Raw genomic sequence first — 27,075 nt, forward strand, 5'->3', positions numbered from 1 at the left:
GGAGACTGTCAAGTCATGTGTTCGATTGTGCTATTCCTACACAATATTATATACCATTTACAGTGCATTCAGAAAGGTTACTTCATTTTTTCACATTTATCATGTTATAGGTAAAATACTTTAGAATATTATTCATTTTTAAATCATATTTTTGATTTTCTTTTTAATAAATGGGTCTGAAGGCGTACTCATTGAGCTGTATATAACATTACTTTTATAACCAATTATGTAACGATCCCGCTACATTTTATGGTTTTTAAGGATAGTTAGAATTTGTTTTACAATGAGAGCAATGAAATGAACATAATTTGTGTGGGTTACTTCCAAAAAGTGCTTTTCCTGCATTACAGCCGACACTGGTGGTCATTTAATATTTGCATTCATAAAAATAATTGGATTGGATTGAATACACAATATAGTACTCTAGATTGGCACTTTAGCATTGATGCTGTTTAAATTAGATTTAGTATTTAAATGAAATTGGAAAACATTGGCCATATTGGTAATTTCAAAATAAGCAGTTATCTATATTTCATAATTCACATTATAATATTGTGACACTTATACATCACAATAATTCTTTTGAGCTTTTAGCTGTTTTTAATAGGCCATTACAGGGGAATAATTAACTATTAGTAGATTATTAGCCAGAATTAAGTCGATTATTAGAAAAATGAGTTTTCGTAGATTATTAGCCTCTCTCTCTCTCTCTCTCTCTCTCTGCTATTTTGGCTACCCGAATCAACAGAAATCAGATCTGTGTGGCTTTATGAATTCAATTGCAGGGTGAGAAGGAAGGGGAAGATATGCATGAAGGTTTACAAAGAAAAGAGACTCCAGTCTTCATCTAACTGCATACGGTCTCTGCTAAAACTCTGCCGACATCAAATTTCTGCTCCTACATTTTTTACGGTCTCCTCTTTTTCCTCAGACTCGCCTGGTACCTGTCTCTCTTCCCACCCCCCAACAACGTATCTCTTTCTCTTTGATATCTGATGAGAGTTTCAGATGTGGGCTTGGTTGTTTGTGTTTGTCGGGGTAGAGAGAATCGAGGCAGAAAATGTGGTGTGCATACATGTGTCAACCAGCGGTTGCTTTGTCTCCCCGAACTGACCCACATTTCTGCTGTCTCGTGGGGGAAGAGCACTTATCTCTCTCTGCACACTTTTAACAGATGAGCCCCTGCTAAAACAGTGCTTGAGACACGGTGACAGGCATAGAGCGCTCTCGCAATTCACTCGTTCACACACACGCTCGTTCTCAGTATTTATGAAGGCAGGATACTTACGGAAGAAGTCTTTCTTCACCAGGTTCTTTGCGCACAAAACTGTAGAGAAAAGAGGGAAAAAAACATCATTATTAAAACGTTTTGAAATGGATGTTTGTGAAACGTCACAACAGTGATTGATCAGCTAATTATGTCTTCCAGTAAAAATAAAAAATGTATAATTTATTTTAATTACTAAGTAAAACCGTGTAAGACACAAAGACTTGTTTGCACAATATTTTATTTACTTAAAATGTGACAATTTGCCAGTGGGATAGGCACAATAAACCTAATTCAAGATATAATCTCTGAAAACAAGCATTAACTTAATATCGTATGTGATTTTTGCTTATCAAATAAATGTATCCTTCCTAGAAAATGACGAATAAAATAATTTTTTTGTGCAAAACTGAGGGGGATTTAGGTCTCGTAACGGCTGACAGGACAGTGATACATAGATATGTTTTTAATTTCCGAGTTCCGTATTTTTAGTATCTCAGCATGTTTAAACCGCCGAGAAAATGTTTAAATCCATAGCGCGGCTCTTACAGAGTTCAGCACTCCCAGATCAAGCTCACAATGTATTAGAGATGAAAAAAAAAAAAAAGCCCTCTGATCCACATCCCACTGCTGGCCTACATTCAGCTTAACTCTTAAAAATTAAATAAAAAAGTTTGACTGACTTCAAACTGGCCTGGGCTACGTTTCCAAAAAGCATTGCAAGCTAAGTTGTAAGTCGTAGAGAACACTGTGGTGGCAATGGTCTTTACGATCAACTTGGCTCTCAGTGCTTTTGGAAAATGAGGACTGAGCTGTTAGCTAACACAAAAAAATCATTTTAAAGCTTCCTATATGATACCACAGGCAACTGCAGTTCTCTTTATTCTTCCTTTGACGACTGTGAGAATGTCAAGAGGTTAAAAAAACACTTAGCTGAAGATAACAAAGCTGAAGAGCATTGACAATTCAAAATGGGTCTAAGGGTGAGAAATGTACCGTTTGCGACAGAGAAACTTTTCAAAATACAGATTATTGGGTTGTAAAAGGCTCAGAAACAATCCAAGGAGCATTTGGAGACAATTACCATGGACTGAAGGAGCAAGAAATTAAAATGATTTGCTATTTTGGCTAAATAATTTGAAAATAAAATATTACGAACAGAAATCAATCAATTTAAATGCTAAAAGTGAATTTAGGCACTTCAACGTTATAGTGTGCAGTATAACATTTTTTGAGATATCCTAAATTACATTCACAGTGTTATTTAATTATTAATGTTTTTAAAGATTATCCAAGTGAGTGTTAGATGGCAGGAAAATGTCATCTAAATGTAAAAAATGGACAAAATGAGCACCGGCAAATAAATATCTGTACATATGCAATATAAAATAAAAAATCTCAGACAATAAATACAGTCTACCACTTGTAAGAAATGAAAGAGAGACTGAGTGCGTGTTATTCAAAGAAAGAAAAAGTAAATGAGGGCAGACGGATATTTGATGGAGAGACGAAAAGCTAAAAAGGGAGGACAGACTGCAGGAGAAACCGTGAAGACAGGAATGAAGGGCGACTAGAGGGCAGGAGGAACACATTTGAGGTATTCAAAGTAAAACTAAAGCAGTTCACCCCACCAGATGTAAGAAAGCTGAGACGGTAAGAATAACTGGAATGTGTGGAGGAGGTTAAAGGGCAGAGAAAATGTTCATGTGCAGGTGAGTCGCAGACTTTACTTAGCAAATCCAAACAGACTTGGAAACACCCATACTGAGACTGCTATTGATTCTGTCTGCGGCACGACTGTGGCTATTCCTCAACTCACACACGCGCCACGACAATTATACATACATGCAGACACAAAAATACATGTAAAAAATGCATATATGAGAAAAAGGGTTGGGAAAAAAAGACACATACGTGGATATACAGTATAAAATAATGCAAGCACGTGTATTTTTTTCCAACCTTGGCATGCAGGTTTTTTTTCTCCAAAACATTATTATTGTTTTTAATTTATTCTTGTGATGGCAAAGCTTAGTTTCCAGCAGTCGGTTTGTGTTTGGGTAATTTTGACCAGGAGAGGATTTTCTTTTTCCGGAAAAATGCTAGTTTTTTGCATAGCCTCAGATAAAGGAAGCCTACAATCAATCAGTTCTAAAAAGAAATGCAAAACCTGTCATAATTGAAAGAAAACCAGTTGACAAAAAGATTGAATCCAATATTTGGATATTAATATAGCATAATGAGCGATTTACAAGATTTTTTTTTAAAGGAGGGTCATTTTTGCACGAGAACACAAAAGGTGTTAAGGGTTTTCAACACAGCATAAAAGTTTTGTTATTTCTAAATGTGCTCTGAACGTTCATAATGTCAAAGTGTTTTAAAAACGTGTTTCTGGAACATTCCCTTTTATCATTTTGCAAACATTATGGGAATGTTACTTTTTGTTCTCTGAACATTCTGAAACAATTAGCATTTTAAAAACGTCAAATGAACATTAAACTAAAAATGTTTCAGGAAAAAAGTTCCATTAACCATGTATAAATGGGTGGGAGACATGACATGCAATTCTACCCGTCCATGATGTCATAACCTAATAAAAATGGGTATTTGTTAAAAATATATATCTTCATGTTGTTCCTCTGACAAGATATTATTACTGCATACCATAGCTGTAGTTGGTGTATAAAGACCTCTACTTCAAATTTTTATCTAAACATCAAAATTGTCATGTGGTGTGACTGTCCGGGATATGTGTGACCTTACTAATATGACAATATATATCAGCAAAGTATAAATAATTGATAGATTTACAGTTTAAGTAACAGAATTAGGCCATTTCAACAGACACAGAAAGTGTTGATGTCTGTGTATGATTTTAAAGCAAGTTCTGGCCAAATACATTTTGTCCGTAAAATGGGCGTCATATGGTGTGACACTGCAATCTATATTTTGAATGGGCAATAATTTGGACATCATTATGATGAAGAGGTCCACACTCAACCAGGAAGTTGCAGTGCCATCTCTGGAGTGGTTTGCAAGGTCAAGAGTTGAGTTCTGGCTTTTTAATTCTTAATTAAAAAGCTCTGTATCTGATATGCTCACTAGTGGTCAGTGTTTTGTGTCTTATGGTGTGACATTATTTACATGAAAATGAAACACTTTTATACGCATTTTACTTATTAATTCTTAAAAATCATTCCTGCCATGTGGCAATTTACATGCTAAGTATAAGCTAGCTGTTTTTAGTTAACCAAGAGATTATCTTAACTGAACAAAACGTCATATGGTGTGACACTGTATCATATGGTGTGACTGTTTTTCTAAGTCACACCATATGATATATTTGTCACACAATATTACATACACCTTTTTTAATGATAAATAAATAACTATTCAAAACATATTCAATGATAATAGTGAATGTTTAATAGTGAACATTAAATTACCTATACAATTAATGTATTTCTTTTAAATTTTATACTTAATTTAATGTTCTTGAAGTGAGATGGTGTTTGATTTACTCATACACTCACCTAAAGGATTATTAGGAACACCATACTAATACTGTGTTTGACCCCCTTTCGCCTTCAGAACTGCCTTAATTCTACGTGGCATTGATTCAACAAGGTGCTGAAAGCATTCTTTAGAAATGTTGGCCCATATTGATAGGATAGCATCTTGCAGTTGATGGAGATTTGTGGGATGCACATCCACGGCACGAAGCTCCTGTTCCACCACATCCCAAAGATGCTCTATTGGGTTGAGATCTGGTGACTGTGGGGGCCATTTTAGTACAGTGAACTCATTGTCATGTTCAAGAAACCAATTTGAAATGATTCGAGCTTTGTGACATGGTGCATTATCCTGCTGGAAGTAGCCATCAGAGGATGGGTACATGGTGGTCATAAAGGGATGGACATGGTCAGAAAAAATGCTCAGGTAGGCATTGGCATTTAAACGATGCCCAATTGGCACTAAGGGGCCTAAAGTGTGCCAAGAAAACATCCCCCACACCATTACACCACCACCACCAGCCTGCACAGTGGTAACAAGGCATGATGGATCCATGTTCTCATTCTGTTTATGCCAAATTCTGACTCTACCATCTGAATGTCTCAACAGAAATCGAGACTCATCAGACCAGGCAACATTTTTCCAGTCTTCAACTGTCCAATTTTGGTGAGCTCGTGCAAATTGTAGCCTCTTTTTCCTATTTGTAGTGGAGATGAGTGGTACCCGGTGGGGTCTTCTGCTGTTGTAGCCCATCCGCCTCAAGGTTGTGCGTGTTGTGGCTTCACAAATGCTTTGCTGCATACCTCGGTTGTAACGAGTGGTTATTTCAGTCAAAGTTGCTCTTCTATCAGCTTGAATCAGTCGGCCCATTCTCCTCTGACCTCTAGCATCAACAAGGCATTTTCGCCCACAGGACTGCCGCATACTGGATGTTTTTCCCTTTTCACACCATTCTTTGTAAACCCTAGAAATGGTTGTGCGTGAAAATCCCAGTAACTGAGCAGATTGTGAAATACTCAGACCGGCCCGTCTGGCACCAACAACCATGCCACGCTCAAAATTGCTTAAATCACCTTTCTTTCCCATTCTGACATTCAGTTTGGAGTTCAGGAGATTGTCTTGACCAGGACCACACCCCTAAATGCATTGAAGCAACTGCCATGTGATTGGTTGATTAGATAATTGCATTAATGAGAAATTGAACAGGTGTTCCTAATAATCCTTTAGGTGAGTGTATTTTTGAGTTTCTTATCGTTTTAAAACAATGTTAGTATGTTTTTTGATTAATGTTAACTGAACTGAATTAATTTAATGTTGAATGCAAATAAAATACAGTTTTTTGCATTGACAAATTGTGGAGTGGTGCAGTTAATCATATAGCGTGACACTATATAATTTGGTGTGACATTCAGAATTGTGCCAGTAAAAATACTTTCTTAATTATAAATCATAAAAAAGTCAACGGAACACAAGAGAAATAGTATCAGCAAGAGTCACAAGCATTTTCATAGATTTATAACCGGGTTTAACATAATTAATCTAAAATATCTGGAAAGGCTGAGGAGAGATGACTTACTTTGCATGATGGTTTAGAAAAACAATACAAAATCTAATGAATCTGCACAAAAGAAATGTTAAGTCTTAAGATAGTAATGAAAACAATTTATGTTGAAGTTAGTTACTTAGGGAGAGTATATCCCATTTTCATTTTATATAGAATAACTTTTATGTCACACCATATGACAATTTTAGGCACGAATGCAACAAATTGGTGAATAAATCCAATTTCAAATACAAAATCTAAAAGACCAAATATATTGTGGGAAATGCAAGAGTCAGTACAACACAACTCAATATTTTTTATGCCTAATATTTGAAGTAAAAAATAAAAACTTTTTTCAGGCTTATATGTCTCCCACCCAAATACAATTTTTGTGCTTACGTTTTGAGAACGTTATTAAAGACCAGATAACTTTGAATGAACATTCTATTGATGTTACCAGAAGAACGCAACTTTGAGAGAACCTTGAGAACGTTCCCTGTTAGCTGGGGAAATAAACAGAGAAAAATAAAAATGATCATGCCACTGTGTCAGGAAGAGTGAAGAGACTCGTGTGAAGGGTTCGAACAGTTGCAGCAGGTGATGATAGCGATGGTCTGAATCCAAGAAAAGTGAGGGAGATGGCGAGAGAAAGAGGAGAGGGAGGGATCGGATAAAAAGGAAACATGCTTGCTTCGCAGTCGATGAAGAATTTCTCTATGCAAACATCCCTGGGAATGTTTACCGGTCCAATGAAACCCACCTCATCATTCCACCATCTGGAATGTATCTCTCTCTCTCTCTGTATGGAAGTCTCACTCACACACAAGCACGCACGCACACACACACACACTGGGCCTTCGAAACCTCGTCTGCACTCAACTCCATTAATTATTGACATGAAGCAACAGTGTCTGTATTAGAGACAAATTAGAAGAACTAGTGACAGAGCATTTAGGAATGAGTACAAATATTGAAAGAGCACAATTTTTTGTGTGAAAACAAGTTAATTATGAGCACAGTAGAATTTAGCATTTGTAGCAAGTGCCCTTTTAATAGACTCGGAGTAGACACCATACTTAATTTTAAAAGCTGAGACTGAGGAACGAAGTACATTTTAGCGCATCAAGTTCGGTTAAGGTTCTGTTTATGTTTGCTGATCAATGTTTATGTGAAAAAAAGCCTAAATTCAATTTGTTCATCATAAAGCGATCAAGTCTCTTCAGAAAATTTGGACTTAACCGCTCAGTTCATATGGATTAGGTTTACGATCTCTTTATGAGCTTTTTGAAGCGTCAAAGTGTTGCGTATATGGAGGGACAGAAAAATCGCAGATTTCATCAAAAAGATTTCTGAAGATGAACAGAAAAGTCTTACAGGTTTGGATTTGGAATGACATGAGGGAGAGTAAATGATGACAGAATTTTCTTTTTTTTTGGGTGAACTATCCCTTTAAAAGAAACTCAATTTGTTAATGTTTCATGCATTAATGAAACATAAAAAATTGTGGAATAACCTGGACCAAAGATTACCGTATTAGTATAAATATAGTGTATTTAAGTAAATATGTCAACTTTAATTTAATTTGGACTTTACATATGGCATACCCTCTGACTAGAAGTCATTTATTAATTGAAGAAGTTCTTTAGATCAGGAACAATGCCAAATTCCCTGAGTGATTAGTGAAATGCACTCAAACAGTTAATAAAACACACCATCAATCTCATGCACAGTACAAGTTCATAAAGCACCATTCCTGCACTGACAAATCAATATTTCTGTGAGACGTATAGTGAACTGGCAGCATGTAATGCAGCCAATCTTCATTCCTACAAATCAACTGCAATGAATCACTCGCAAAGTGAAATTCTGACACGTTTCCTCGGAGCAACAGCATCTGCCCCAACACAGATGTTAATTTATGAATGGAGTGTTTCACAGCCACCAAAACACGCTTATCAATTCATCAGATGTGAAATGAAGCGAATCAATGCGCAAACTCATATAAAGAGACAAGACACTGCTGTACTGGCAGCGAACAACAGATAAAAACCTGTCTTAGATTCTGTCAATGTTTATCTCTGTCGTGTCTCAAAGCAAACTAAAAAAAGGTTGGACTGGTTTCTGTGACGCTCTCAAAATGTGCAACACTAGTTTAGTACGTCAGATAACATCAGCTACTCGAAACCAAGAACACCGAAAGCTTAAAGGATCAGTTCACACCAGAATTAAAATTTCCTGATAATTTACTCACCCCCATGTCATCCAAGATGTTCATGTCTTTCTTTCTTCAGTCGAAAAGAAATTAAGGTTTTTTGAGGAAAACATTCCAGGATTTTTCTACATATAGTGGACTTCAATGGGGTACAACAGTTTGAAGGTCCAAATTGCAGTTTTCAATGCAGCTTCAAAGGGCTCTACACGATCCCAACCGGGGAATTAATCGATTAATCAACAATTAATATACACATGGAAATGTACCACAATACACAGTGAACACAGTGATAAAAAATAGGTTACAGTCGCTGGTTTCTCACAGTGATTAGGGCACTCAAAGTAACTGGCTCACTGAATTAGACAAAAAAGCCATTTTCAGGTCCAACTGTGTGTGTGGCTTTGTGTGTGTGAGTTCAGCTCCAGAAGGCAAGATAGTAGCTAATTTAGGCTGCAGAAGCCAAGACAGCGGCAGTCTGAGGGTGACAGAGAACAGTCTGATACCGGTAAAGGGAAGTGACACGGTCAGTACCAGCAGCCGTTGAGCTCTGCCCTTGTCAAGAGGCCTGGAAGAGCCGGACAAAGCGGCTGCAATGTGCATCTGTGTCCGTCACAAACACCTTCTTTGCGTCAAGAATGGCTGAAAGATAAAGATAGGACTGAGATGTGATATGTAGAGCTCAATGGAGAGACACAGAAAATGAGGGGAAAAAACCCAAGAAAGCACTGATAAAACGAAGGCAGGGAAACAAACGTGCAGATAGACAGCGAGAAGCAGCGTGAAAATAGCTGAAGCGTTCAAGGACTGCTCTTCCGCAAAGTCTCGAAGGACTTCTGGAAAAGTAACGACTTTCTAAAAGCCTTCGTTCCCACAGACGACGAGCTTCCAGCTCTACAGGATGCATACATTATCATTCCCATGACACGTGGCCCTTTTCTTCCATTCTGCTTTTCTTTTTCTGTGTCACGTACTCACGTTCATACATTCTTGTTCTCTGAATCACATGTGGACTCTGTTAGTGGCGAAAGGACTGCTTTTTTGATGTTTTATCATCTTTGAAGTAGTCTTAAAATGAGACAAAAACAAACATGAGAGTGAAACCCAATTTAACAAAGCCCAAACATGACAGTGAAACCAAAATGGAGGTCTAACCGATAACCATCATGCTGCGAAATCTCTTGAAAGAGAAAGCGTTACCATCTAGACACGTCCATGTCCAAGTAACTTCTCATCTAAACTATTTAAACACAACTGAAAAACAGGACGTACTCAACTCGTTTTGACTTTAACCCAGATATCGTCGTGAGCTCTCCCTCTTGCAGAACGGGAGATCAAAATAGCATTGAAGTTGAGATGTTATCACTCTTTGTGTCTGGTGCAGCGGACGTCTCATGATTGACTAGACAATTTTCTGAGAAGTGGATCACGACTTACTTCGGAAAAAGAAAATATAGTTGATCACACGTACAGGGCGGCACATCAATATTTTAATGGTCTTGCTGGGAGTCCTGTGTCATGCTTTCTGTGAATACACGTACAATAACAAAAGGAAAGAAAAGTGGAGAGGTGAAGTGGATATGATTGGACCCGTCAGTTGAGCAAAAAGACAAATATTAGCTGTCAAAAACACTTTTGTACACTGTCAAAACACACCAATCACGCCAACTACGGCACAATGGTCATTGTTCTCAGCTAATTCCAATTCTCTTCACAAATGTCTGGGAATTCGCCATACTATACAATACACCAAATCCCTTCTTTCCTTTGAGAAGGGTTCCCCAAAGGTTTACAAAGCATTGACTACTAACAAGCTCAACTGGTTTAGTGCAAGCAATGTAAGTTTGTCCTAATGTCTATTTGATGAAAAACTGCACAAAGATGGACTGTCTCCAACTGTATCTACCTAAATCACCAAACTTAAGTCTAATTTCCATCCACACAACTCACAAACAATACTTAAAACATTGATGGTGACAATTACAAAGTTGTCAACCATCAATGAACTGCAAAAGAGCCTTTCCCCAAAAGGGTTTGATAAATGGGAAAGTCCATAAGGAATTGTGAGAAGATTTGGGGGTTGACAAAAAAAAGATGTTAGTGGTTAAATTATGTGAAAGCTGCGTAATGGAAAGCAACAGTGTAGAGGAAGTGGGGGTGTGAGAGAGAAGGCACATTAAAACCAAAGGTTGTTCAGATAATTAACACTTTGGGATACAATCTGAGATGGAACATCTATCTTTAAGTTTTCTCAAGTTTCTCAATACGTTAGAGCAGGGTTTTTTCCAAACCTTAGGCCACAGACCTCCAAATATAATGATCCCCTTTCTAACATATAAAGGCAGCTATATATTTTCATATATAAAGATTTATTAATACTTTTTTTATTATATTACATGAAATAAAGTCTACCCACCAAAGTAGAACCATATAAACTATGGTTATCAATAGAGTAAAATAATTGTGATGAATAAATCAGTAATAATGTCAACTTTTTCTGATTGTATTTAAAAAAAAAATTATATTCATTATAGTGTAAAAATGTGTAATGTAATGAACTAGAAAGCCTCAAAGCTAACAAACATGGACTAAAATCCACAAAGCTCCTATTTTGTTTTCATGAGGTCTTTTGTGCTGGAACAAAATGGTTGACTACCTAAAAGCTTGCCTTACTAAAATATCTTCCCATGAGTTCATCCACGACTTTCTGAATGTATAATCCAGTCACTCCAAACAGGCTGAGGCATCTCACTGGAATGCAGGCCTCCTTCCTCCCCGTCTCTCTCTCTTACCCAGCTTCCCCTCACACTATCTGCGGACCGGCCCAGCCTTGCCCTGCCCGTCTGAGCCATGTTTTGTCTCCAGTTCTAGGGCCACATGCTCTTATTCACAGCATTGTTCGTCTGTAAACAAAAGGCTTCCTTTCTCTGCGCCACTCCTTCCTACTTAGCTTCTTAAAACAGTACGGGAAAGACGACGGAGGAAAGGAGAGAAGGGCGGAGAGGTTGACTCGTTGTTAGTGGAGAGCTAGGTGTAATCTCGAATTCGCTTCCTGCTGCCGCACTCTCCGGTTTCCCCCCTTTCGTGAGTAGGGAAGGATTTAGTTTTGCTTTCTCACTCACTGGATTGGTATCTCATTCATTAGGCCACGACTTGGCATCCTGTTTGGCTGAGCTCACATCTAAGTCAAGACGTGCACTTATCAAGGGTGAACTTAAATGACCATTTGAGAACATTGCTACAGGAGGTGCAAAGACATTATCGGATCGGATCGTAGTTCTGGAATCAATTTTCCACCACCTTCTTTACAGTGTCTAGGTCAATCTCTTAGTCAGAGGTCTGAGAGAACTCTTAGTCACAAATTGTAGGCCACATAAGACTGAAAGAAAACACAAGAGACTTAAGAACCATCAGTGGCTATCACAGAATTCTTCTGTGGTTGCATCTCAGACTGTGCATCATTTATTTTGGGTCACAAATCAAGGGATTGGCCGACGCTGATACTGAAAGCTTGCATGACGGAGACTATTTACGCCCTTTGTGAATAATTTACCTGGTGGAAAAGTGTCTGAATCATGTACATTTACCATTTAAAACTATATTTATTGTTAGAGACACAAAATAGCAGATGCACAACATACAAAAAATCTAATTGACAAACTACAGTTTCAAATAGGCTAACTGAGTCAACAAAGTAATCTTCCTTCTCTGCTTTTATTATTTGTAAATGTACGTTCGCAGTTGAATTGAATACATAGCAACTTCGTGCAAAATAATGGCAAGAAAACATGTTTTTCTATTGTGTTGTCTTTATGCTGCATGCAAAAACAAACAAAAATGCTATCAGTATAGTCCAATTCATAAATTAATGACTATTTATGAATTAGGTTTTTTTTTTTTTACTAAATCATAACCTAAAACAATACCCAACCAACACAGTACGATTCACGAACAAACAACTCATATGAACCGGTTCCTTTTAATGAATCAAAATGGCTGACAAATCAAGACAAATCTTTAACTGAATCAACTCATTTACTAAATTTTAAGTTATTATTACTTTCAATCTTAAAATCTTTGAAGTGTGGACAAAAATGTTCTGTAGGAATCACAGCGACAAAGCCAAAACAAACTACATTAGATTTGATCAACAATTTTACAAACATAAACCATTTGCATGATCTGTGAGACAAGAAGGTCGGCATTCCTCCATCTTGATGAAGAAATCATAATTGACAAGCATGTGGTTGCTTTCCGCAAAAATTTTTACCGCACACATTTTTTTGAAGGGCTTTAATGTTGGTAACATTTATACTTCATGTGAAGCAAAACCTCCAGGAACAAGATTTCACTGAACTAAAACATTTTGGAAGGAGTACAAGCAATTTTGAGAAAACTAATATTTGCCTGATTGTTCACACTCAGGTTGAATTAAAGTTTAAGTGTAGTTACCTTATGATCAACTTGATGACCTAAATTAATGAAGGTATGTGGGATATCTCATCTAATCACACCAGGAAGGATTTCACCAAATTGAAAGCTAAATCCACCCAACCCACAGCAATGCCCTTTGGCTACAACTACGGTATTAATAAAAAAACAAACAGCTTTGGATAATTCTCTCTGGTGCAAAAGGTTACACGCTTTGTTCTCATATTCATGTCATGAAAATCAGAAATGAGACAACATCAACATCAACATCCTGAAGTATATGGCTCAAAAATGTGGCAGGGAAACCCAAAGATCCGGGTCATATAACCCAGACCTTTAACACTTCAACAAAAAGGAAAAAGACGTTGTGCACCGGTGGAGGAAGGTCTAGGGTAGTGGGCTCAGACTAAACAACGCAGACCTCAGGAAGCCTGGACGACTGCCTAGGTGCACTTGGAGCTGCGTCAGGTAAACATTAAGATCTGTTCCCAAACGGGACCACTGCTGTGTGTGGCTCTGCGGACAGACCCTGAATTTACCTGCGAGAGGAAAGTTCACGTCTGATCTGAGAAGTTTGAGAGAGCAGAAAAATGTGATGAATATGAGGTTTGCATCTCTTTTACACAAGCTATATTATGTGAATGAATAATCAGAAGAAAAAAAAAATATATATATATATACACACACACAAGTATGCTTTTCCAGCAGGGAAGGTTTAATAAAATCTAGCCTACTGTTTGTCAGAAGAAGACGTGTATTTTAGTCTATTGCCATTTATCAATTTAATTCCCACTAGAGACAAACCCTGGCATGCTTTTCCAACTGTAAACCATTAAGAGCCTCTATCTGATCAACACAGAAGTACTTTCCCATCTGAATCCCCCATAAACAGCATGTAGTTTAGCTGAGTTAATTTTCCTAACAATCCATCAGTGTCGTCTACTATAAACAGCACTGCTCTTAAAGATCCTATGAATACAATGAAAGAGCAGAAGAGCAACATATTGACCACAAACGACCAATATTTGGCCATTTGACCAATCAGCATTGGCTAATAACGGCACTAGGGTCTTAAGATGGTTAACTACTAATCCAACAACCGACTAAACTGAAAAATATTGATATTGCTTTCAAAGAACATATTTATATATTTTAGACCCCATTGGCAAATACTTTATTTTCCTGTTTTAAGCACAAATCTGACTTCATTTATTGAGATTTATGCTTAAAACAGAAACTTGCATCATTTGCATTTGCGTAGCTAGTTTATTGACATTTAGCTACTGTCTGATTACACAGATGAAACTCACAAAACCTGTCTAGATGATGTTTATATGTCACCCCAAAATCAAATGAAAATGTAATCACATTGTGCTTAAACGAAACAATTGGCAAACTGTTCTTACAACAAAAGGAACAATTTGTTAATAGAGTAAGAAAATAAGCTTATATCTTAATATATTCTCTGAAAACGAGTAATATCGAGTAATACTTAATATCAGTAAAATATTTACTTGAAATCCTCTAAAGTTGTGATATGAAATTAGGCCAATATTTCCAAACAAATCAATAATGTGACCTCCAACACAGCTGTAGGTCTAAATATTAGATGAGAACCAGACATGTTAAAGGTGGGGTAAGCGATATTTGAAAAACGCTGTTTGAAAGTTGGTCGCACCGACACAACCAGACACATCAACAAATGTGTAGCCAGTAGGGGGCGAATGACGGTGGAGGAGAGAGAACGCGCAAGGTGGAGATTTAAAGAAAGACTGTAGAAAGAGAAATGGCTGAGAGACATTACAAAAGAGAAAAGCTCATAAGAACATCACTGGAAAATGAAGGGTTATGATCAGGAATGAGTGTTAATATTAGAAAAGTTTTCAAGAGCTGGAGAGACGCGGAGGTTGCTTTGGTTATGTGAGTAACATTAGTTTTGAGTGTCATTGTTTGTCTGGAGCTACTGTGTTGTTTGCAACTAACAACAAACTCTTTTTTGCATTTACTCTTGTGTATGTATGTTCATTTTTTGTGCTTCCTTGTCGTTCGTTCATCATCTTCGTTTTATTTTTCGTGAAGCATTATTTTGTTGCGCATCTGCTACGATAAATAGACACCAACTCTTGCATTGCGTGTGTAATGGAGGCCAGCTAGCGAGAGTTGTGCATGCTGAGGACTGCTAGAGAATGCGGTGTTTACTGTTTAGTGTCCTAGTTAGTGCACCCACCTCGCATGTCAGAGATTGAGGTTCAAGGCCGACTCGGAAAAGGGCGGTTATGGTTGAAGGGTGAGCTTTGGAGGCGGAGCAATGAAGAGAGGGCTGTGTTTGTTTGGGTTGATTTCAAATATCAACAATGTTCAGCAACGACTTTGAGAAATAACATACTGCACCTTTAAGAGATCAGGCAGAGGTCACAAACTTCGCTGTCAAACACAGACAATTAGATTAAGTGTGCTTACATTAGTTGGCATGATGTTTTATGATGTCAAAGGTTAAAGCACGGGTGTCAAACTCGTACTAGACCGAGGGCGGGATTGGGCAAAATGTCACCTTAAAATAACGTGTTAAACCTGGGTGTGCTCATGATACCTGCTCGTCTGGACCAACTAAAGTCCAGATTTCACATCAGGCTTGCAGCGATAGTCTGTTTTACCGGTGTTACATGATGTTTGGCCGAACACCTATTAGCTATTACATTACTTGCCAGAAAAAAATGCTATCCCATGTGAATTTTATCAGGGTCCCTAAGCACAGATATACAAGTTAAACATCCAAATGTTTACCATTAAAAATCGTCCAGCCTGACCACAATACCATATGAAGTTTCTTGAAAGCTGTTCTTGATCTACAGAATTAAACAGTGCTAATGAGGAATGTCTAGCCAAATGTTTTCATTTTCAGCCAGACATGCGGTGGAAGTCAAACGCAGACTTGTCTCAGCTGGCATCGGACCACAAGCCAGTTTCTGATCCTGGATCACATTTCCCCCAGTCCAATCTGGTCAATCAAGGTTAAAAAAAACAAAAAAAAAAACAAGAAACAAGAAAAACAGACAGCATTATTGCTCAGGGACATGAAAAAACACATCTAAACGCTTCTAACATCTTCACACCTGGTCTGAAGTATTGCACAGTGCAGCAGTTAGTGCAGTTGGGTCTCTTATTTAAACACCCTGCGTCTGCGTTTCTGTCGCAGCTGTCCTGCTTATCTGGCCGTTACAGTTCAGATGCAGTGGCTCGTAAGCACAACCCGCCGTCTCGGCCTTCGCCTTCCAGCAGAGCAGCTGAACCAACAGGAAATCCAGTCTCAGTCTATTAATTGGTGGAACAATTTCAATCATTTGAGGGCTCTCAGTCGGAGAAGAAAAACGCTTACAAATGGTGTGCAATTATTGCACTTTCTTTTCGCCTGCTTTCGATTTGTTGGGTTTTTTCCCCTCCTGCCCTTTAAACTCTCCGCTAGAATGCAATTCGGAAATTTGGCAGCCGAGTCGACAGCCGTATGCAACTAAACATGGTGTTTTTACCAGCCGCTCCGTCTGGAGACCCACATGGCTGAAATGGCATTCCATTAACCATTACATCACAATTACACAAGGACAACTGTCTGATGCCAACAAATAAAACACTCCCAGCTATGGATGAGAAATTTCGTGCTGGACTAATGCTGCATTGCATGCTTACAGTCAACATAACCCATTTCACTTTAGCAATATGACATTTCTGAGAGAAACAGGATATTCAATGAGAAAAAACAAGTAGCGCTGGGCTTGACTGGGGAGGGGTTGAAAGATGAGAGTGCTTGATGATGTCAGCCAACGGGGAAAGTTGTTTCAGAGGTGCAGCAGGTTATTACATTTTGATGACAAGGAATGTGTATTAAGAAGGAAAATAGAATTGACAATTTATTTGAAATTGATAATCTTTCTATACAGTCTGAGAATAACAATACTCCAAAGCACAAATAGAGTAAAAGAGTGTGTAGATGCCAAACCACGCAGTGAGTCACACAGCAGGATGAGATGAGACAGTGAGATGAAGGGCATTTCCATGGCAAAAAAAAAAATGATAATACTAATATTATTATTATTATAATAAAAAAAATAATTGATGGCAAAGTAAGTCACATTGAATGTATGAGAGACGTGATGGAATTGCATATGGACTCTTCAGCTGTGTGGATATGACAACGTTTCATCCTTCAGAGTCTTCAGACTTTTCACAATCAAAAAAAGTTATTTCGCATAAAGAAAATGTAGCCATTTACCTTGTAAAATTATTTTAATGATGATTAAACATGTTCCCCTCAAATTCTCATTACTATAATTCATCCAGAGTTCTTCTTTAATTCCGAATATTCTCAATGGTCTATGACCATTTCGATAATATTTCAATGCATAAGGGTGAAAGTCACATAACATGTCTAGATTAAGTCAATATTTCATCCCAAAATCAAATGAAAAAGGAATTTTATTGGGCATGAAGGCAATAAAGCCTATTTTTAGAGCTATTACGATTATTAGCATTTTTCACCTATTAATTTTCATTACTCGAGTGTAAAATTATGGATTGGTCCTAAAGTATTAGTCATTTTGACCTATTTTTGGCCTATTAAACTTATAAAGAGTAGCTTTCAAGTTTCAAATATAATGGTAAATGGCTATAATTAGCCATTTTGTCCTCAGAAAATGCTAAAAAGTCCATAGTGGAATTGATATTGTCCTTGATAGTTCTTGGTATCAGATCGAAAGCATAGTAAAATGGGAATAAAAGCCTAAATTCAATCTGTTCATCATATAAAGCGATCGAGTCTCTTCAGAAACAGATCGATCTCTTTATGAACTTTCTGAAGTTTCAAAGTGTCAGTTGCGTAACTGTCAATGGAGGGACAGAAAGCTCTCAGACTTGCTTCTCAAACCTGTATGACTGACTTTCTTCTGTGGAACACAAAAAGAGATTTGAATAGGAAAATGTCTAATCTGCTCTTTTCCATTTAAAGTGAGTTATGACTACGGATATAAAGCAAGACTTTCTGCAAATGATGACTTAAATTTCGTTCAAAGCTATGGCTTCAGAAGTCACTTTCATAGTGCATTATGGGGAATTTAGATATTTTTTGGGTTTATGCTTGCATTTGAGTTCTTGAATGAATTCTCAATGAATTCTTTTCATAGGGCTGCCCCAGACTAAAGATATTCTAGTCCACTAGTTGTCGCTCATTTAAGCCAATAGTCGACTAGTCGGATGTTTATGATATTAATTTAATTATATATATACTTATGTTTGGGGAGTAGCATCAGAAAATGATTTAAGTTTCAGGGCTAAGAAAGATTATATGTAACATTGTTCTACATTACAGAGAAATACTAGCTAAACCATAATAATGAGCATTTAAAATATAAATGAAGCACTCAAGCACATGCATAAAGCTTGCCGCAGCGTACCAGCAAAAGTAGTGATTATGATGCTGACTCTCATCTGCACAGTATAGTGGATTACAAAAATATTGTATTGTACAAAAATGTTATAGTGGATAACATTTGGCTACTACTTGCATATTTCAAATGATAAGCCATGTTTGAGGTCAATGAGTGACATAATTATATACGTAACAAAATTACGGTAAAGGCTGGGAAAAAATACTTTAGAGTTTTTGTTTTTCTGTGCTAACTGACTAATTAAAATTTGATTGACTAAGCCTCTTCTTGTGTTGACTAACGTTTAGTCAACTATTAGGGGGGCAGCCATACCTTTTAATAAAGCACAATGACTAAATTGTACAAAGTCATGAAGGAAGTAAGATCACTAGGAAGTGGTCATCCTTAAAAGTGGGCTTATGGATCACAATTTAAACAAATCATAACAATAGTCTGGCAATAATAATCCATTAAAACCTTGAAACCTTTTCACATTTCTGGGAAGCAGAAGTCGTCATTATTGGGTAAACTTCTATAGTGATGAACGGAAACTAGTACAAACATAATTTTAGCATTTCTATTTGCTCCAATAGCAAAAGAAAGAAAATTGAGCTTTTTTTTTTTAGATATTGCAAACGTTCTGTGACAATCTGTGAAACGGGTCCATAAGCCAAGAGAAGGTATGCTTTTCAGTGATTTTACCTCAGAGGTGTTAGCCAACATGTGAAGCAAACCATGGTAAAATCACTGTAATGCACAGCCTTTGATGCGATTGCCACTGAAATGGGAATAAAATCTGTATGCATGTACAGCAGCCACTATGAATAGTCGTCTTCATAATAAATTACATCAGAGAGACATTAAAACGCTTTAAACCAAAGAGGACGTCTTGATTCCTGAAAAATGAGTTGCACTGTGGTACAACTAGGTTAATCTCCTATATAGTGCAGCACTGGGAACTGGTAGGAAGCTGCGAGATGACAGCAGGTCAGTCATTGTACATTTTTTTTATCCTCATTTCATCCCACAGTACAGTGAAAATAGCTCATTTAAGGGTGCAACAGCAACCAGGGAGGAAAATGAGCTCTTTCTATATGCGAGAGCCAGACATCTCCAGAGCCCCACAGACGAATCTTCCAGTCTCACAGACTGCTGCTTCCTCCCACAACCACACTGCTGGGTCATGATGAATACTACAACATCCTGCTGCATACTTGGAGGTTGATTTCACTGCACAGTATACATCATTGTGGAAAGCATTCCCTGAGGTCATGAACAGAAACTTTTATAGAGACAGACTGATAATAAGGTTGACCAATATTTTTCACCAATATTCACTTTTTTGGTTCTTCAACATTGGGTTTCATCGCCATTTGGTGGGTCTTCAAAGAACATCACTCAACAACAAAACCAAGAGTTCAACAGGAAACAGCAAAGCTCACAGGAAACCCAACTTACTTTTTGTTTGCATAAATTACACATCTTCTTATGTAACAGCCATTCATTCTGACGTGAGAAATGAGAACGATTTTAAACTTAACAGTGACATAGGCCAAATAAACATATAGGCACCTATTACAAAAATATTCATAATGCATTTTATGTCTTTATTGTTGTAGTCATATGATTAAGCTATTTATTAATGTCAAAAAATATAAATAAAACAATTAAAAATGATCTCATTGGACATGTAAAAAAAAAAAACACAAAAACAATCGCAATGGTTAAAATATTTAAAATATCTCTAATATTTTAATTTTGCTAAGTGAAACCTGTAGTTCAGGGGGACATTGATGATATTGTAAACAATTATAGCTTTTACAAATTATCGATCAACTGACAGTTTCTTCAAGATTTGAGTTTCAAATAGACAATATGTAGAAGCAATTTTTTATTGTTTTACTTTATTTTAACACAATGCTAAATTAGAGTACAACAATAAAAACATAAGAATTATGGATATTTCAATAATAAAACATTTAAAATTAAAAGAAAAATAAGTCTACAATATCTCAGGTTATAAAGTGGATAAAGCTTGGGGCAGAGATTTAGAACAAAATGTTGGCATTTATCAGTAGATCTATATTAACGATGCAGTAAGTGATTTCTGAGAAACACTGTTGGTATTTGAAATCAACCCAAACAACCCCCCCCCCCCCCATTGCTCCGCCCACAAAATGCACAAACATGCAATGCAAGAGTGGATGTCTCTTTATCATAGCTGAAGTGAAGCAAAACAATGCTCCATGAAAAAATAAATGAATATGGTGAACAGACAAGAGCATACAAGCTTGTTAGTCGCCAGCAGCTCCAGACAAATAATGACACACAAAAACTGTCCTGCTACTAGAGCTAACATTACAACAAAAGCATATCTTGGTCATGTGAAACCAATGTTACTCACATGTGGAGCAGAAACTAGTACATAACCTCTGCGCCTGTCTTCTAAAATCGATACAACGTAGTATCATGATATTTTGCGTGGGGATATTGTATCAATACACGTACGCCAAGTATTGATCTTTTCAGAGACTGAATTTCAGCTCGGGACTGCGAATACTGTGCTTATCTTACTGTAAAAACCACGCTTATAGTGCGTGAAATAATAATAAATTGAAATCTTTTGTTTAGACTAATTTCACAAACGGGTGAATCAATGCTAACTGTGAACTGTGGAGGAAGCACGTTCTAGCATATTTCTGAACATGGACTGTTTTGTGTTATTGTGTAGACTATTTCACAATGGGGAAAAGAAACAGTACAAGCTGTTAATGGCAAATGTGTGTAAATTTCCTAAAACCACGATAAAAATATGATTCAGCAGAGTGTCACATGTTCATTAAGGTGTGAGTAAGGTTGTTCTTTATAAAACTGCTTTAACAATATGTTTTGTAAAAACAAACACACTGAATTGAGTTTGCATGCATTGAAATGTGCAAACATTATTGTTTAAAAGTTGTAATTTCTATTAAAATGTCAACAATACCAAGGAGAAAAATACTGAACAAGGAAGGGATGAAGTAGATGGATATGAAGATGTGAAATGAACTTATTACATAAAAACAAACTTTGTCCATATGTTTCCTTTGGGGACATTTTGCAATTGAAAAAAAGGTTAACAAATTGGAATATATTTTATTGCAATACTCAGCATCTCGCAAAAAGTTTATTATTACAATAATATCGTATCGTGGATAAAGAACCGTGATAATATCGTATCGTGGCACCCCACTATTGACAGTTTTTGTGTAAAATCGATACTAGAGGTTTTGTCGCACGCTTCATTTTCGAAAAAGCGACATGTTTTTTGTTTTTTAAATCCCTCCTAAATGTAACTAGTTAAAAGTAATTGGTCAAATAGTATCTCAGTGCCACATGGTGCAAACATTTCAAATACAATGAGATTAAACGCTTGCAGACTAGGATTAATGTGATTATGATTTCTTAAAACCCACATCTTGGATTTGGCGCAACTGGCTACATAAAAACACACTTTAAATATGCGCGTTTAGGAAAATTATAACACTGATTCTGTGAATAGGCAAGCCATTTCGTTCGTGGAACCAATCGCCAAGCATTTATTAAAAGCCCTAGATCCGTGAGCGTGTAACTACGTGAATTCGCTATAAAAAAGCACATTAAGGATAGCCAACTCGCAACGCAACTTAGAGAACGTAAACAATGAACGCATAAGAATTGTAATAGTTGCGTTCGCGCTTCATAGAAGGATCCATTATGACGCTGTCCAGCCCGCTAAAGAACGCAACGCTGCAAAAACGCCAGTTTCGGTCACATATTCGCCAAAAACATAATTTATTAACTGACAATTAAACACACTATAGGACATTTAAATGGAAGTCCACATGTAACGATTGAACACCACAATGACTTAAAGCAATAGCTGTGTTAGCCAGCTAGCCAGTTTCAGATGAAACTGTACGATGTCGCAAATTCCTTACCTGTTAAACGCAACTTGACGGGTCCATTTCTTCTAACGCCTTGATTAGACATGTCCTTGTCCCTTATCCAGGATGACTACTGAAAACGAGTCGAATGTGCTATTGGGTTGCTTTTTGGGTCCTCTCAACGCCAGTTTCACAGTGAACAGAAAATAATGGAGTCACGGTCCTGTGGCCCGGATGTGCACAGCCCTGCCATGTCTACATACATACACTCGGCTTTAACGTGCTGCTCGTATTTCTACCCTCTGCGAAAGTAAATCCACGACGTTCCCTAAAAAGATCCGCTTACAGAGACCTCCTGAAGTTCTCCGCATTTTCCACGAACGAACCGCACTCGGGTTCTTCTGCTGCCCTTCCAAGGAGACCTTGAGGGAAAAGTTGTATCGCTAGTATTCGCTACAGGCGACTGAATTGAGGAAATGTGGTTTGTTAGGTGTCTGGCTTCTGCTGAGCCACTAAAACCGCCCAAAAGGTGACATCAGACCCACTTGTTATTCATAGAGCTCTGTAATCCATACTTATAGATAACATGTGGCCTTTGGAATCACTCGTTTTCCCACCATTATTTATTCATTTATATTTTTTTAAGTCTTGGATAAAGATACACACACAAAACCCCACTTTTGTTCTTTTACTTTTTTTATTTACAACAAATAAAATTGAAACAGATTAGTATGTACAACTCAGAGCATGAGGTCGTCGCAAAGAGTAACATGAACAAGACAAGTGGTGTGCAGAAATGATCAGGACAATCATACACAAAACAAACACACAGATCAGATATTTAGAAGTTGAAAGTGCTTTGGTTGTCATTGATCTGGAATGCATAGCCATCAGTTGTAGCTTCAGGGGCGACGCATTCGTCCTCTTCCTCCTGCAAGATGGATATAAATATCATGCATTTAGGAAAAGCAGGTTCTTAAGCATGAGAAAGCAGGTTATTAAGTATAAGTGGGGTCTAGCTGTATAAGACACACCACTTTCAAAACATTTAAAGAGGGTTAAGATGCTTATTTTTGCTAATTAATATAACAAGCAAACTATTAATACACAAATTGAGCAAACCTACACAAATAATACATCACTTAAGATTTTGAAAGTTCACATTCAACCGACCTCTCCAGAGAAGTACTTTTCAATAAGGTTGAGGGAGGCCTTATAGACCATTTCATTTTCATGCGACTGCAAAGCTTCGATTTTGTCCAGGCCGCCACATTCCTCCATCATCAGGGACAGCTTATCGACCTCGCCAATCTTCTCACCAGCCTTAAATTTTTTTTAAAATAAATTAGAAAAAATCTAGTCAAATAAGAGGCAGGTTTGACACTGATTGTATAAAATGCCTGATTTAAAGTCACAATGAAACAGCAGTAGCAAAATATAATTTGTTCCTTATTGAGATGAACATTCAAGTGAAACATTGCCAAAAAAAAGATTCTATAGGAAGCAGATGAACGGGAACTTGAAGGGGCAATATTAGCAGATTAAAATGACTAAATACAAATCACGAGAGAAGTCATTTCAAGTATTACAAGGTCAAAAAAAAAAAAAAAAAAAAAAAGATATAAATGCAAATATAATATGCATTTAAAAAAAATAAAAAATAAAATAAATATTATTCCATGCCAGCTTTAAAGGAATCATACCAAAAAGATATTGGTGATCGCATCCAAGATGACAAGAATAGTTTTGCTGTCCTTAGTGGAGAGCAGGTTCAACAAGGGCTCTAGTATATTGGCCTGAACAAGGTAAACCACTTGCTCTACTGTGCCCCCGCTGGTGTAGTTGGTCACTGCCCATACAGCCTCCTTCTGGGTCTTGTAGTCACCCTGCATAAAGTATGAGAAAAAGGTTAAAAAATAAATGAAGACCGCTTCATGGACAAGTCTTATATTGTGTACTTGTACTGTGGCAACATACCCGTCTGAGAACTTCCACCAGGTAAGGTACAATGCCAGCATTGATGACCTCCTGAATCTGATAGTCCCTGCCAGCCGTGATGTTGGACAAGGTCCAGGAAGCCTCCTTTTGAACGTTGTTCTTGTGGTGGCGCAACAGAGCAGGGAACATGGAAAGAGCACCAGCGTTGATCACTGCTTGGGTCTGTTCATCTGTGCCAGTGACAATGTTACCGATGGAACGCAGTGAAGGGGTCTGTGGAAAAGTAAAAAAATAAATATACACACTCCTATAACTTCCCTGTACGAGCATTACTTTCCACCAACTTACCACAATGGAAAGTTCTCCTGATCCCAGTAGCTTCACAAGTTGAGGGACCACACCAGTCTGAACCACCACCTCAATCCTTTCATTGGGCCCATCGGTGAGGTATGAGATGGCCCAGCAGGTGTCCGCCAGAACCTCTTTATCATCATGATGCAGAAGGCGGATAAGTGTTGGCAGTATCTGTTTCACAGCCTCTAGAGGTGGTGCAGGGTTCTTATTGCGGCACAGGTTTGACAGGGTCCAGGTGACGTTCCTCAAGTAACCAGACTGCAGAAGTAGACAGACTGGTTAGTCAGGCCAAAATATTAAAGTTTCAATGCCACCTACTGGTAAAGTATGCTCACTACATTTTAAATAGCAGTTTAAACCCAATAAAGCTAAACCCAAAACACAATAGGAGGGGGAAAAAAATGAAAATAATTTACACAAATTTTTATTTTTACATATTAGATATAGTATATTCTATAAATAATCATCATGAGCTGATAGTCAAGTTGAGCCATGACATTCAGTCTGTGGTTCTCAAATCATTTCACGTTATTCAAATACACACACATATAAAATATTAGTATTCATGCATGTTGCCCACAGATTTTTATTTTTTATTTTTTTTTAAACAAACTTACAGGGAACACAGAGAAGTCAGGAACAGCCAACAGAGCTAATAAGGGGGCAATCGCACCATGCTTAATGACTTTATCTCTATATGCAGAGCCGTCACCTATAAAAACAAAAAGGGCAAAAACAAATTCAACCTCATTCAACCAAGTTGGCAAAATTAATGAATCTCATTTAAATTAAATGCTAATGGCCACCCACCAGCTATGTTTCCAAGGGCCCAGACTGCCTGCTCGCTAATATGAGCATGCGGTGAAGAAATAAGGCCGATGAATGCTGGGACGGCCCCTCCCTGAACCACAGCGCTGGTCTGGTCAGATGTTCCAGATGCGATGTTAGTCAGAGCCCAGGCTGCCTCAAACTGTATGGGAGGAGAGTCTGCCAGGCTCAAGAAGCTCACAAACTTGGGAATCAGACCAGCGCTGATGATCCGGTCAATAGGTGGATGTCTCTCTCTTGACAGCAACTTCCTACATTTCAATAGAACAAATCACAATATGAAAAACACTTGATATAAAGGCATATTTTTGCACATGAAAATGCTATCTTTTAGGCATTACCTGGCAGCTTGGGTGGCCTGGACTTGAATCTCCAAGTTATTACTGTTCACACCATTTACAATCTCCTCCACAGTCCAGTGCGGAGCCTGATTGAAAAGGACAAATATCTTACGATGTGTAATAGCTAACATGAATTATGCAAGAAGATATATCATCTACCTACCTGACAGTTCTGGCTTTTCTCTTGAAGGGGAGAGGTGGCCTCATCCGGGAGAATGCTCACGTTTCTCCTTTTCAAAATCTGATCGTCTTTCTTTGCTTTACGAAGTTCAACATTGACTTCGATCCTTCGACGTCTCAGCTCCTACATACAAGTATTTGACATTTATATGAAACATAATTGTGGCACATCTGAAAGCAAATAATCGATTTCAGCACTTTTTGTTGTAGCAGCATGTGTATTACTTACAGTTGCATCTTTTCCTTTGTTTTTGAACTGAGTAAGTCGTGCAGTGTTCTCGTTTGCAGCAGACATTTTAATGGCGTTTGATTAATCACAGTATATCGCAACCTGAAATGAAAAAAAAAAACATGTTCGTGTAAAGATCAACATAAGGTGCATCACGATCAGTTCACACTTCAGAAATCAGATATTTTTACTTGCTAATACTAAAACTAGGAAAAACTACATTATAAACCAACTTTTTTAAAAAGAAGGAACTTACCGCTTCTAACCAAAGGACTGTGAAGGTGGAAGTATGAAACAGACCTTTAAACACGCGCTATGGAGAATCTGATTGGTCCGTTCGAGCAAAAGCACTTTCCCATTGGACCGTTTTGAAAAATCACACTGCTGGCGTGGGGACGTGGCTTATGTATTAACGCGAGATCTGGCGAGAATGCCAAATAGATAGCTGGGAAATGGGATTAATTTACCTTTAAAAAGAAATTACATTCAAATTAACAGATTATATATTTTCAGATTATAAATATATATATATATATATATATATATATATATATATATATGACTTTGACGTCTGATTGTTTTATTGATCTGACTTAATGTTCTCTATATATATTTATATAATGTTAACTTAGTTAACTTTAACGAATAGTTAATTTTATTTTATACATGACTTTAAACAATACAATAAAATTGCAAACCTGTAAAATTATGTACTATTTAATATTAATTAAATATATTTATTCTGTTAAAATGCATAAATCGGTGCCTTGTGCAACAAAGGGGCGGGGCAAGACGACTCCAGGTTTAATTCTGATTGGTCAATGGCGACAATGCTGGGCTTTCTGAAATTTAAAATCCATGGTGGAAGAAAAGCCATTACCCCACGTGTTACACTGTATACAGAACGCATACATCCATTA

General features: G+C 37.4%; 2 protein-coding genes across 3 annotated transcripts in view; both read right to left on the reverse strand.

Moving 5' to 3' along the window:
- smurf2 (SMAD specific E3 ubiquitin protein ligase 2) overlaps positions 1-22,796 on the reverse strand; it is a 55,960-nt gene extending 33,164 nt beyond the window's left edge. Inside the window, exons 1-2 of one of the 2 annotated variants that reach the window (XM_079876337.1) lie at positions 22,340-22,796; positions 1,289-1,327 (exon numbers count right to left, since the gene is read on the reverse strand). In XM_079876337.1, the coding sequence (XP_079732463.1) occupies positions 1,289-1,327; positions 22,340-22,391 (91 nt within the window). In that variant the 5' untranslated portion in view covers positions 22,392-22,796. The remainder of the gene's footprint in view (positions 1-1,288; positions 1,328-22,339) is intronic. The other variant, XM_079876336.1, reaches the window with a different exon arrangement.
- A 197-nt stretch (positions 22,797-22,993) lies between these two features.
- kpna2 (karyopherin alpha 2 (RAG cohort 1, importin alpha 1)) lies at positions 22,994-26,502 on the reverse strand. The gene is made up of 11 exons (XM_079873362.1): positions 26,412-26,502; positions 26,156-26,257; positions 25,910-26,050; positions 25,747-25,832; positions 25,388-25,656; positions 25,195-25,289; positions 24,572-24,835; positions 24,263-24,496; positions 23,989-24,171; positions 23,459-23,608; positions 22,994-23,216 (listed from the first exon to the last, which is right to left on the reverse strand). Exons 2-11 carry the CDS (start codon positions 26,219-26,221, stop codon positions 23,127-23,129), a joined length of 1,578 nt encoding a protein of 525 aa, XP_079729488.1. The 5' UTR covers positions 26,222-26,257; positions 26,412-26,502; the 3' UTR covers positions 22,994-23,126.
- Positions 26,503-27,075: the final 573 nt, after the last annotated feature.

This window comes from Squalius cephalus, assembly GCF_949319135.1.
Source record: "Squalius cephalus genome assembly, chromosome: 1".
In the NCBI taxonomy this organism is placed as follows: domain Eukaryota; kingdom Metazoa; phylum Chordata; class Actinopteri; order Cypriniformes; family Leuciscidae; genus Squalius; species Squalius cephalus.

Coding starts and splice junctions, on each gene's coding strand:
- kpna2 (XM_079873362.1), bottom strand. CDS start 26,221: ATGTCTGCTGCAAACGAGAACACTGCACGACTTACTCAGTTCAAAAAC. Junction 25,657..25,746: donor CAGGCCACCCAAGCTGCCAG/GTAATGCCTAAA, acceptor ATTGAAATGTAG/GAAGTTGCTGTCAAGAGAGA. Junction 25,290..25,387: donor GGCCCTTGGAAACATAGCTG/GTGGGTGGCCAT, acceptor TTGTTTTTATAG/GTGACGGCTCTGCATATAGA.